We start from the raw sequence: 13,440 nt of genomic DNA on the forward strand, positions 1-13,440 counted from the left end.
TGGTGCAAAAAACTCCCCATCATGCTGAGACAAACTGTGTATGTAGGTGTATTTGGACACGTGCATGTCTGTGTGTTTGTGTGGGAGGAAAATGATATTGATATGGGGCCATTGTCAAGCAATGAAGGAAAGGATCACTTTCACAGTGGGGTCAGACTTTGGTTGACTTAATCTGTGATTTCACTCACAAAGACCACTCTGAGGAAAGCCAGAGTCATCCATCTGCCCCAAACACATACATCAATTCCCCCAAAATCCCCCAGGGAGTCTCCGGGCAGACCAAAAGTCCTCCCAGACACCTGCTGCAGGGTTTTGTGGTCCTCGTGCCAGAACATTCAGACGCAGACTGCCGACACCCCACACCCCACCGTTGCCGCCACTTAACATATGGATACCACTGCAAGACCCATCATTTACATTTAGCTTACTCACATCACAAAAAAGAACAATTTGGCAATGGCTGCACAATTTGGAGGGGGAAAAAAAAATCTAATTGTGACTTTAATGATAAAATTTTTTTTGATTTTTTTCTAAAGCTCCAAGTTTTGCTGTGCTCGTTTGTAGGGCTGCACAATTTGGAGAAACATTTTGTGATTGTGAATCAGTATGACTATAAAATAATAATAATAATTATTAAATAAAAATATTAAAATATTACTAATGTAATGTTTCACAACAATATAAAACAATTGAGCATTTAAGAAAAATATAATAATTTGTATTTATTTTACAGTACAAATGCATAATTACAGTACTAATATTTAAGTATACCTTAATTTCTTCATTTTCAAACGCTAACCAGTGGAGTTTTTGTTTTGATGAAAAACCGCAAGTCGTCCTTAAACCCTATCTTTTCTTGACAACAGCCGGTTTCAAAATCCATGCAAGTTTGGGAAGATATCGCGTTCCCAAATGCACGTTTTAAAGTGACCCAAACTCACAGCACTTGCAGAGATGAGTTCATGTTGACCAGCAATTACTGTAAACCATTGCATATGCAGAAATCAAACTAGTTGCATGCATTGCAGGGTGTTTTTGTGCAAAATTTAGGCTCAAACAGCTTAGTAAAACTGTGAAAAGCTTGCTGGGAGAGTGACAGAATGTTTGTGTTTGAAGGTGCAGCCCTGGGCAGAGTCTAACTGTGACCAAACCCTTCAGGAATGACACAGGAAATGGTGAAATCACCCAGGATCCGGCTGTTTGTTTGGTTGTCATGACGTATCTTCATTGAACGGTGCTTGAGCTCTAGAGTGGAAAGGTCTAGAGAATTCCGCCTCTGTGCTATCACCGCATTGAAAGGCATCCAACCCGCAGGAACACCACGGCAGTGCCGAGTGCAACCCCACAATGCACAAAAGCAACACAAGTTGTTGATTTACGGCTGCATATGGAGCTCAGGTCCACTGAATAGCTCATCCAAGGTTATTAGGAACAAACTATACAGCAGAGGAATGTTACAGCTTTTGACGAGAGCCATAAACAGAGCTGACCACATCTGCCTCGCTGCAGTCAAGAGAGGGCAGTGAACTCTGACCCTACCCGCCACTGGAGTCATTGTTACAGCCTGCAGCGCTTCATTGTGTGCAAGCGGCACGTGGATTGAACTGTCTCAGCATCTAATGGCTGGTCGCAGCCGGTCACAGGAATAGTTGATATTGCTGAAATGATTAATATTTTTAAGAGTTTCGACAACAATACTGCATATTTTGTATAGATATTTTTATGTAATTATTCAGAGGGGCTAATCAGGAACATTGTCCCAGGCCCTGATACGAGCCTTTTTTTTTTATAAAACTTGACGGTTGAATTTGCAATGTTAAAAGTCAAATTTTCTCCCCAAAATCAACAGAAAATAATATATACAGTTCAAATACAGTACAATATATACATGTTCAAATGCTTGGGGTCAGGTTTTTATTTTTCCTTTATTCAGCAAGGATGCATTAAATTGATTAAAAAGAAAATAAAAAAAATTATCACAATTTCCATAAAAATATTAAGCCACGTTGAAAACAACACTTTCAACATTGTTAATATTAAGATGTTTCTTGAGGACCAAATCAATATATTAGAATGATTTCTGAAGGATCATGTGACACTGAAGACTGAAGTAATGATGCTGAAAACTCAGCTTTGCCATAACAGGAATAAAATACATTTTAAAATATATTAAAATAGAAAAAAAGTTATTTTAAAATTTTAAATACTGTAACAAACCATCCTGTTTATACATAATTATTTTTACTAAAATAACCTTAATTCATAAATTGTCTTAAAAATGGGCTTTATTTATAAAAATTTACTTTCTTTTCTTTGATTTTGGGTCAAAATATGACCTGGACATTTCTTGACGGTTTTTGTAAGATTCACTCTGGAAGAAAATCAAGCTGATAACGAAGAAAAAGACGTGCAATTTTCCCCATGAAAAAAATAAAAATCCAACAAATTTACAGAGGAAACATGAACATGTAATAAAAAAGAAGAGAATGGAAATAAATAGAACAGATTGTTAAAGGATGTTCACAAACCAAAACATAAAGGAACACCATGTTTCCAATAACACGGAACAAGTAGTAAAGTCTCGCCAGAAACTACCTTTGACATGATGCCTTGTGAGCAATTCTTTGCTACCGCTGGCATGTGCGCACACACACACACACACACACACACACACACACACATTCTTCTCTAACAGCCAGACAACATCCCTGCTGAGCTTCTTGATTTGAGGCAGTGCAAGACACAATGAAGTCCTGATTGGACACTATAGGTTTCCGCTGACACACAGGTAACTGAAGACGAATCATCCATCCATTTATTTTTGGTAACAACAAGGGTTGCAACAAGTAATCAATCAAAATGATAAATTATTTATAAATTATTATTCTGGTCTATGCACTCTGTTCAAAGAAGTGCAACATTCAAGTAATGAATTATGATTTTTTACGGAAATAACTTATGTACTCAGTCACAACATACAGTGGGTACGGAATGTATTCAGACCCCCTTAAATTTTTCACTCTTTGTTATATTGCAGCCATTTGCTAAAATCATTTAAGTTCATTTTTTTCCTCATTAATGTACACACAGCACCCCATATTGACAGAAAAACACAGAATTGTTGACATTTTTGCAGATTTATTAAAAAAGAAAAACTGAAATATCACATGGTCCTAAGTATTCAGACCCTTTGCTGTGACACTCATAGTACTCAATGGTATATTCTTATAATGTGAGCACTTAAATGTTCAGAGGTTTAGGGTCAGTAAGATTTTATGTTTTATGCTCACCAAGGCTACAATTATTTGATTAAAAAGCAAAATTAATTTCACAATAAAAATTAATATTGTGAAATATTATTACAATTTAAAATATTATGCTGATTTTGCACTGCTTAATATTTTCATCAAAACCGTGACTTTTTTTTTTTCCTCAGGATTCTTTGGTGACTAAAGTTCAAAAGAACAGCATTGTTTGAAATGTTATATAACATTGTATTTACTGTCACTCTTAATCAAATTAACATGTCCTTGCTGAATAACAGTATCGATTTATTTAATAAAATAAAAAATAAAAAAACTTACTAAGAAGAAAAAGATTTGCAACTCAGGCACCAAACATGCATACATATGACCTTTCCCAACAAGCACTAGAAATAAAATATCCAGAATGTTGTTAGTAAACAACTCCACTGGCCTGTGATGTTCCCTTGAGTGTATTTCTCTGAGCTCATGATTTCATGGAACTGACATTCAATATTTCCTCATAGACATGAAGGTACAATCTAGGAACAAGTGTAATGGTTCTGGTTTTTGTATATACGGGTTTTGAATCTACAAACAAAGTTAAAAGTGATCTGGGTAATTTCTGCATCACTGCGGCACCAAATTAAATCGTAAGCCATTTGTTTGAACAGCCCGAATGAGAAGACAACATTGGATCAACTATTGATGGAAGTCTGGGACATTCAACCTTACTTGCAGCTTTGTTTGGTGCAGAAATTACATTAGAGATTTCTTCTAACAATTCAAAAACAGTTATTTTGTGAATATTCATAAACGTAAATCAAATACACTTGGACAAACGTCTACAAATGTGTAAATGTAAACTGGTTTTTACTGACCTAGCAGCCAGAATTATGTTGTTGTACTGTGCAGTCAACAGTGATGCACTCAGGCCATTACTAAACTGTATTATCAAGCCTATCAAGATCCAGAAAGACTCCATTCCTGCACATTTTCCTTATTGTAAAAGCAGCACTTTGAGGTTTCGGTCTTATTGATTTTCATCCTCCTTATCACAACATATGTCCACTTCCATGCTAAGAATACATCTGCAAGAAAACAAAACGTCTTCACGTTTACGATAATTGCATGACTCAAACTAGTTAAAAGTAATGTTGCTTGTTAAGTTAAATGTTGGCCTCTTAAATAAGATCTCTATAGGCACGAATTAAATATATGATTCATTGCTATAATTGCAGCCTATACAACTTATGCATGGAGTGACTGACGTTGGCAGTGGATGAATGAATGAATAATAGCGCAAAGTCACATTATGAAAAGTGAGTTCCAGGAATGCTAAAGCAGACTTCCTCTAATTTTAAAACAAGCTTTGCTCTATTTCCCATCACTATGCCACAGATTTGTACAATATCATTTCCTGTGTCCACATAATGACCATTTGAGGCCGCAAGGCAGAATGACTTGTGTGTGAGTGAGAGAGAGAGAGAGAGAGAGAGAGAGAGAGAGAGAGAGAGAGAGAGAGAGAGAGAGAGAGAGAGAGAGAGAGAGAGAATGTCTGTGTGTGTGCATGTGTGGGTGGGTGACATTAAGGCATGAGCATGTGTACCAGAAAGGAGTGAGAGTTGCATGAGGGACCAATGAAAAACCACCAACCTTGTCTAGCCAATACCTCTGCATGGAGGACTCAACATAAGCCGCTATTCTAACCTCCACCCCTGGTGCACACCCTCTCCGGACAATTGAAAGCATAATGGAAGGCATTACATGAGAAACTAAAGACTGTTTTGGGAGTTTAGCTAGACAAGTGATCGCTTTAGGATGATGTGTTACATCTCGGCACTTCCTTCCTGAAGTCAAAAAGAGGACACAGTGGGCTGAAGCTCTGCTGGGCAAAGAGATACAGGTGCTCAGCCAACATACAAACCAAAAATACTAACATTGCAACCTAAATAAGGTGCACAGAGGAAAGAAATATCAAAAAACATGCGTTATATAAACCACAAGTTCATCCTATTTGGCTTCAGAGAACAGCTGTGTGAACTAATAGGGCTGATCGCATATCCAATATTTAATGAATAACCAATACTATTTTGGCTGTGAAATAAAACTGTATTATAAACTATATTTAGAATATTGTCATTTTAAATGCACTTTATTTGGCTAGTATGCAAGTTTCGTGCAAACTTGTCACAAATGCCCAACAAAATTAAAATGATGAAAATACATATATTTAATAGCATCTCTGATTTAAATCTCTGTTCAATTTATTTTCACGATTCAGCTGTCCATTTAAATGAATCTGCTTTAACGATTTGTTTGCATTATTGCATCAAATTACTGAATGCCATTTTGCATACTTTCTTAAATAAGGTAAATGCTGATTTTTATTGCCATGTTATTCTGAAACGTGAATAAAAGCTATGTTTGTGTTTGTTTAGTAAAAAAAGAAATAGTGTGGAAAGCATGCCTTGATTATATAACTCGATTTTACGGTGATTTCATGGCAGATAAAGATTTGATTTTCAATAAATACAAACAATACAATTAATAATTTAACTTATTTTGCAAATACATAACTCTATAAAAGATTCTTTAATTGTATTTGTGTTTAAAACTGTAAATGATTTTCTGGGTCCATCTTACAAAACATGTCCTTCAAAGTCACATGAACATTAAAAATTGGACAGACCAAAAACATGGTTTATGGCGTGTTTTAAAGATGTTTTACTTTACACTTTAAAATAGAGCTGCACGATTAACCTTAAAAAAAAAATTGTGATCTCGATTTAAACAACCATGAGAACTTGACAATGAATTGGAAGTGTCAATTAAACTTTTTTGAAAATAACTTAATGCTTAAAATAAAGACTGTATTAATGACAATGTTGCACCAGTAGGTGACGACAAGTGACTTAAAATCATTTGTCTTTGAATCATTCAAGAGATTCATTCAAATACACTGATTCATCCAGTGATGAATAGGGGTGGGACAAAATATCGATAGGGATATCGTCGTCCTTCTCTGTACGATACGAGAATCGATAAGCTGGTGCCAAATATCGGTATATTAAATAATAAAATAAGCCGCTCTAAATAGATTTCCCTGCTTCAAGCTGCTCAACACATGAAAGAGGTAAACGTGAACATAAGTTAACTAGTCTAAGAAAAAGAGGTTTTTAACAGGATGGCGGACAGCAGTGTGAGTAAAATAACAGATGCCCCAGTCACGTTTAAGTTCAAAGTTTGGACGCACTAAGGCTTTTATACCATTGATGTGACAAACGTAGACATCTTCACCGAGCGCTTACAGAGATATACAAGGGAGTGTTTGAAAGCAGGCATCTATCGGCGAATATATTAGGGATCTGCTGATGGACGCCTGCTTTTAAATGCTCCTGTGTGAATCTGTAAGAGCTCAGTGAAGAGCGTCAGAGGGTGAGAATCTGCTCAACAGCGCTAAAAATGCTTGGCTATGCCGGTAACGTCACATTTTTAACATTTTAAAATACTCAAGTCGGTATCTTTGACAACACTATTTCCAGGGTTATTTTAAGGAAGCTGGTAAAGACTGGGATGTTCCCAGATTTAAATAAAAGAGGTTGGTAATTTTTAAATGTACCAGGTTTATATAAAACAAGTCGACAAGCAGTTAACTTAGGATAAATGTGTCAGTTTACACACAAAGAAAAGTTTAAGCTTTTTAAAAAAAAATGTTTAATTTACTTAAAGTGTTCAATTTAATTTACAGACTAAAAAACTTTCTAACAGTTTGGACTTAACCTTTTCACTGGCATTTTGTTTTCATAGCTATACAGATATCATGATGTATCATTATAGGATTGTCTTGCAATATATCGATTACCGCAGAATCGCTGTATTTTGATATTATTGTTATCATGAGCCATGTATCATGATCGTATCGTATCATGAGGTACCCTGCGATTCCCACTCATAGTGATTAAACAAGTGAAGTCATTGAATAATTCATTAAAACATAATTAAAGATTTTCAAATAGACTGCAGAAATTATCATTTTGTCAGAACTTCTAGTAAATTACACTATTCTCAATTTATCCAGAATCATGCAGATCTACTTAAATATAATGAATCTACCTGGTAACAATGGCTGAAATGATAGTTCTACAAAAGTCGGAAAAGACGTGGGACTGACAGCAATCTGAAGCATTGCACCATGGACTGTGCAAAGAAATAAATTAATGACTTCCAGCCATGGGTGCCTCCAGGATGTGAGGTCAACATTCTTTTAGTGCACCACGTCCTGGAATTGAGGCATGCTTGTGGTCATAAATGAACAGGGCTACGATTTACAGCAGGCTATACAATTATGTAAAAATTAAAAACATAAATTTTGCATGTTCATCAACCATACTGAAGAATAGCTTGTTTGGTGACTGCAGAGTGATCAGTGACATTACTGAATAACATACATCACATTCAGAGGCAACAAGTTCAGAGTTCAGTTCAAAATGTTCAGAGGCAACACAAACATTCTTGCCAAGCTAACTAATTTCACCCTATAAATGCATTTACAGTTTACCTCATAGTGGGCCAGGTCACATGAAGTGCACACAGGAAACAAGAACTTATATGCACAACAAATCTCTGATCTGGCATTCTAAATAAATGATCTCTATCCTTAACACTTACCAAAGAAGCAGTTTATCACACAGAATTGCTAGGAAGGGCGGGGAGAGCAGGAAAAGAGACACAACAAGGCATTCTTGAGAAGCTGTCGCCGGGCGTTCAGGGCAAACACTTTCGGTGACGTTGCGTGGGGTCATATGAGAGAAAACTATGAAAACACTCCAGCAAAAAATTCCACTGGGCTTTATCAGCTAAAGCCTTGTGCACATGGCAGTGGGCAAACAACACTTTCTGAACATGATCTTAAACAGAAGGACTCAAATGCTGGAGGACAGTGAGTTTGAACACATCATTTATGACAGCAAATAATCCACTGCGGAAAAAAAAAGAAAAAGAACAAAAGGCATGTGGCCACTGGCCAACAAGAGAAATGGGGGGAAATAAGATGCCAGAACAAACTGTACAGTGCACATAGGTCTCAAAAAAGCAAACATCAGTGAATAAATAATGCTTTGAAAAAAAAAAACCTACATTCCCAGAATCAGATGCTGCACGTCAAATCCAAGAAATTCTGCTCAGTTGAGCCCAGACGGGTGATTTCTGGGAATAGCAAATCAAACATTTCACCAACTCACTAAGGGAGTGTGTGTCAATCTGACTCACAGGACTCGTGATGTACCGACTGGATATATTATATTCAATCACGATTCTTGCTTCATACCTGATATCGGATCAACGTCCAACTTCACTAGTAGTGCGTGATGTTTGTTAGAGAACTGTGCAACTCAAGTTGCGCTCGAGGAATGATGTAAATAAACTTGAACACTGAACCGACAATCTCAAAATTTATAATCACACCCAGAGATCGAGACCGGATATAACCGGTGATCTGTCCATGCAACAATGCACTGAAAAAATAGTACACAGCCTCGAAACTTTAGAAAACACACTGAAGAAAGTGAAAGAGAGAGGGGTACCGTACATAACTCGCGCGCTAGCGGAGTACAATGATCTTGCATATAGACGCACAATCGCTTTACCTTTCCCACAGGTCTGCTTGTTTCCATTAACGCTGAGTTTTTTGCCCTCAGGAACAGATGTAATCATGCATACGCTTGCTTTGAGGTAACTATTTTCAATCCTTGTGAAAAAAGTTTGCAACTTTAATGTGAAATTCTGCTTCGTGTTGCGCTGCAAAGCGGGATCACTTTGTGGCAGGAAGAGAGTTGCAGCGGTGAATGAATCATTCTAGTGAGTCGGATCTTTTCAATGAATTTGGTTGAACCACCCAACAAACCGATATGAACTAGACTGAATCGGTTCTCAAGTCAACTCATTAATTTAATTGAAGCTTTCCGATTTGTAAGGTATCAAGAAATAATGGGTGCTTCTTAATACTCGAACTGAGGCTTCCATGAGGAGTAAGGAAGCTTCCAGAGGAGCACAGGTGTATCCTATATGTAGAAGTCTTTCTTTTCGAAAAACATGACGCATGTATCTGATTTACATCGGTCACAATAATTTTAATTTATGCTTTAATTTTGCAGTTTAAATAAACTATACATCCCACATTTTTCAACAGGACATCTTGCTTTATTATTATTTATTATGAATTTCTTAAATAACCAAACAACATAAGGCCAGATTCGCTTTTAAATGGTTAGTTCACCCAAAAATGAAAATTCTGTCATTTATTACTCACCCTCATGCCGTTCCACACCCGTAAGACCTCCGTTCATCTTTGGAACACAAATTAAGATAATTTAGTTGAAATCCGATGGCTCCGTGAGGCCTCCATAGGGAGCAATGACATTTCCTCTCTCAAGATCCATTAATGTACTAAAAACATATTTAAATCAGTTCATGTGAGTACAGTGGTTCAATATTAATATTATAAAGCAACGAGAATATTTTTGGTGCACCCAAAAAAATAAAACAAAATAACGACTTATATAGTGATGGTCGATTTCAAAACACTGCTTCATTAAGCTTCGGAGCGTTATGAATCAGCGTGTCGAATCGGTGGTTCGGAGCGCCAAAGTCACATGATTTCAGCAGTTTGGCACGCGAATCATGATTCGATACGCTGATTCATAACGCTCCGAAGCTTCATGAAGCAGTGTTTTGAAATCGGCCATCACTATATAAGTCGTTATTTAGTTTTTTTGCCGCACCAAAAATATTCTTGTTGCTTTATAATATTAATATTGAACCACTGTACTCACATGAACCGATTTAAATATGTTTTTAGTACATTAATGGATCTTGAGAGAGGAAATGTCATTGCTCCCTATGCAGGCCTCACTGAGCCATCGGATTTCAACAAAAATATCATAATTTGTGTTCCAAAGATGAACGAAGGTCTTACGGGTGTGGAACGGCATGAGACCGAGTAATAAATGACATTATTTTCATTGTTTGAGTGAACTAACCCTTTAAGTGACGCTCGAGCGATCAAGAATAACCCAATGTACAAATAAGAATTTCTTCGATTCTTCTTTCCTCATTTTCTTTCCTTACATCCTTCCCTCACATTCTACGGGGTATAGCTGAGACACGAGGAAAGGAAACGAGGACGCACAAATTAGAAGCACCCCTATAAGCGAGATGACTCGTAATGAGATGCATTTAAGGGTTAGTTCACCCAAAAATGAAATTTCTGTCATTAAATACTCACCCTCATGTCGTTCCACACCCGTAAGACCTTTGTTCATCTTCGAATACAAATTAAGATATTTTGATGAAATCCGAGAAGTTTTTTTTATCCTCCATTGAAAGCAACGAAATTACCACATTTAAGGTCCAGAAAAGTAGTAAAAACATCGTTAATATAGTCAACGTGACTGCAGTGGTTCAACCTTAATTTTATGAAGTGACGAGAATACCTTTTGTGGGCAAAAACAAAAGAAAAATAACGACTTTATTCAACAAATTCGTCTCTTCCCTGTCATTCTACTACACTATTTACGTTGCAGAACTTCCGTGTTTCCGTCTGAATGCAGGCCCGGTATTGGCCGGCTCTGGTCACGTGAGCAGCACGTCACGTGTGTGATGCTGACGCAGGAGCTGGCCAATAATGATCCGGCGTTCTGAAACAGAACACTGTAGTTACGTTGACTATATTAACAATGTTTTTACTACTTTTCTGGACCTCGAATGTGGTAATTTCATTGCTTTCAATGGAGGATAGAAAAACCTCTCAGATTTCATCAAAATATCTTAATTCGTGTTCCGAAGATGAACGAAGGTCTTACGGGTTTGAAACGACATGAGGGTGAGTATTTAATGACAGAAATAAAATTTTTTGGGTGAACTAACCCTTTTAAGCATTGGGAGTGAACTGACAATTTGACTGATGGGGCAATAAAAGTTTCTCAGCAGAAATGTTAACAATTTTAATTTTTTGTTGTTTTAATGAACACCATTTTACTAGTTTTCAAGTTTTTGATTAACTAAATCATGGCAGCAAGCTGAACAGTGACACATGAAATTGCAATAAACATTTATTAATAAATCTATTTTAAAAACGTATTAAAACATGAAATATAAAATGCCGGCGTGACATAAAAGACCACTGAATCATTTTCTGAATAAGTTCTGTTGAAACGAACGATTCGCGGAAATGACTCGCTTTCACCTCACTAGCTGTTCGAAGCTGCGACGCGCATGCGCTGTAGTCGCTCCCAATACGGTCTCAATGGGTGCACTATTTGGCGGCGTGTCCTGAATCCCGGCTGTGTAGTTGCGTGATCACACACACATATATGCATACGAACACACATACTCAAACACGCATGCACTGGTTCCGATGCGCTTCTCTTACCTGATCTCATCCGGAGGCTCCATAACCGGCTATGAATCGACGTGATGGCTCTCCTTTCACCCGTGCATGAATCAGAACATGTCCAGGAAAATAAAGGTCCACTTTGCAAAGACTGGTCTATGATATGAGTCCTGGTGCACACTTTATTTCTCTATCCGTCTGCAGAGTTGAGGCTCGCCCGTGTGTGCACTGACGCCATGTTTCCAGCGAGCCGCTGATGAGGGAGTGACACACACTCTACGGCAGCTCGTGCAGTACACCAGACCCGCTGCGACCGACCGGATCACGGCCGCCCCGTTCAGACGCTCACAGGAACTGCAGAAAAAAGACCTCACAAAAGATCCCAGATTTGACATGTTTCTAGGACAAATGCTTTGTGCACATAACGTAGAATAATAATAATGCACTTTTATAAAGCACGCATTTAAAGGACATGTTTCATTTATAACGTTAGCTCAAAGTTCGGTGCACAAGTTGAAAATGCATAATAGGTAATAGTAATGAAAAATCTTATATGTAAACTGCTTTGATTCTGATCAGAGCATAAACGTGTTATTAAAGTGAAAGGGTGTACACCTCAATAGACTGTAAGGAGGAGAGGCAGTTATTCATACTAATGGTATGAAGCTATGTGCCTCAGAGCACAGCCTGATCCTGATGAGAATTGCACAGGTATTTGGAGGTCAATTTATGATTCCAGATCAAGAATGTGAGAGCAACAAAACAGGTCGAAGCAGGGGGTTAATGTGTTTGAAACAAAACTGTGCAGAGCTCAAGAAACTCAACCAGGATAGAGATTGATAGGAGAGTGTCATATCCAAAACTAGACAGGTCACACAGATTTTTTTTTTTTTTTTTTTTTTAATGCCAAAATTAAACAATATGAGCTTGTGAACAATGAACTACTTTGCAGAGCCTGGTGGCTGGGTCATACATGTTAGTATTTTTTCCTCTGTTGTTTTGTCTTTCATAATTGTAACCTTTGTTAGTCAATTAGATTGACCTTTTAAATCATGCACAATCCCAATTAATTTTTTTAACAAGTTCAGTCTAGTTGAGCAGGAATTCCCACATCATCACACCACATCAAAGATAATTACGTGTTATTTTGGTTTGGATTTTAAGTTTGTTCAAATAAAAATCCTGTTTAACAGGAGTAAAATACCACAAGGAAAATAAATCTCAAATCCATAAACTGATTAAAACAGTTCACATAGGCAGATAGTGTATTATAACATAGCATTTTTCTTTTTAGAAACTTTTACTATATATGGCTAAACATTTTGAAAGAACAAAATTTTGGGAACTGTTTAGCCTTCTTCACTTTAAAAATACAAACATAAATCATTTTTGTGTCTTTGGGTCATGTATCAAGTTTTCCCACTAAGTGGCGCCATTTTTCTCTGCTGATATTTTACACTGTTACAAAAACATTGCTTGAAGTAGTCAATGTCTGCTTGCTGACAAGAAACACTGTTCCAGTCTAAACGTTTAATGTCACTATAAAGCCTACACTGACTAATCTGAATACTAGGGGAATTTTCCCCCTTCAAAGTCTATGATGGTTACAAACATGGCCTGGTTTCACAGACAGGGCTTAGATTAAGACAGGAGTAGGCCTTAGTTAACTTACAACATTTCAGAAGCTTTTTAAAATGTGCCTTAAAAAAAACATTACTGGCATCTTGACACAAAACAATGGTGCTGACATATTTTAATATATGTCAGTTCAAGCTGCTTTAAATTAAAGGATTAGTCCACTTTCAA

General features: G+C 37.0%; 1 protein-coding gene across 7 annotated transcripts in view; it reads right to left on the reverse strand.

Annotated features, from left to right (window-relative positions):
• The window catches only part of map3k4 (mitogen-activated protein kinase kinase kinase 4), a 36,066-nt gene extending 24,146 nt beyond the window's left edge, over positions 1-11,920 (reverse strand). Inside the window, exons 1-2 of one of the 7 annotated variants that reach the window (XM_067386611.1) lie at positions 8,572-8,741; positions 8,382-8,450 (exon numbers count right to left, since the gene is read on the reverse strand). In XM_067386611.1, the coding sequence (XP_067242712.1) occupies positions 8,382-8,383 (2 nt within the window). In that variant the 5' untranslated portion in view covers positions 8,384-8,450; positions 8,572-8,741. Of the gene's footprint in view, positions 1-7,913; positions 8,172-8,381; positions 8,550-8,571; positions 8,742-8,890; positions 9,131-11,673 lie in introns of those variants that run through there. The other 6 variants (XM_067386608.1, XM_067386612.1, XM_067386613.1 and 3 more) reach the window with 6 other exon arrangements.
• Between the last annotated feature and the right edge of the window lie 1,520 nt (positions 11,921-13,440).

This window comes from Chanodichthys erythropterus, chromosome 5 (assembly GCF_024489055.1).
Source record: "Chanodichthys erythropterus isolate Z2021 chromosome 5, ASM2448905v1, whole genome shotgun sequence".
NCBI lineage: Eukaryota > Metazoa > Chordata > Actinopteri > Cypriniformes > Xenocyprididae > Chanodichthys > Chanodichthys erythropterus.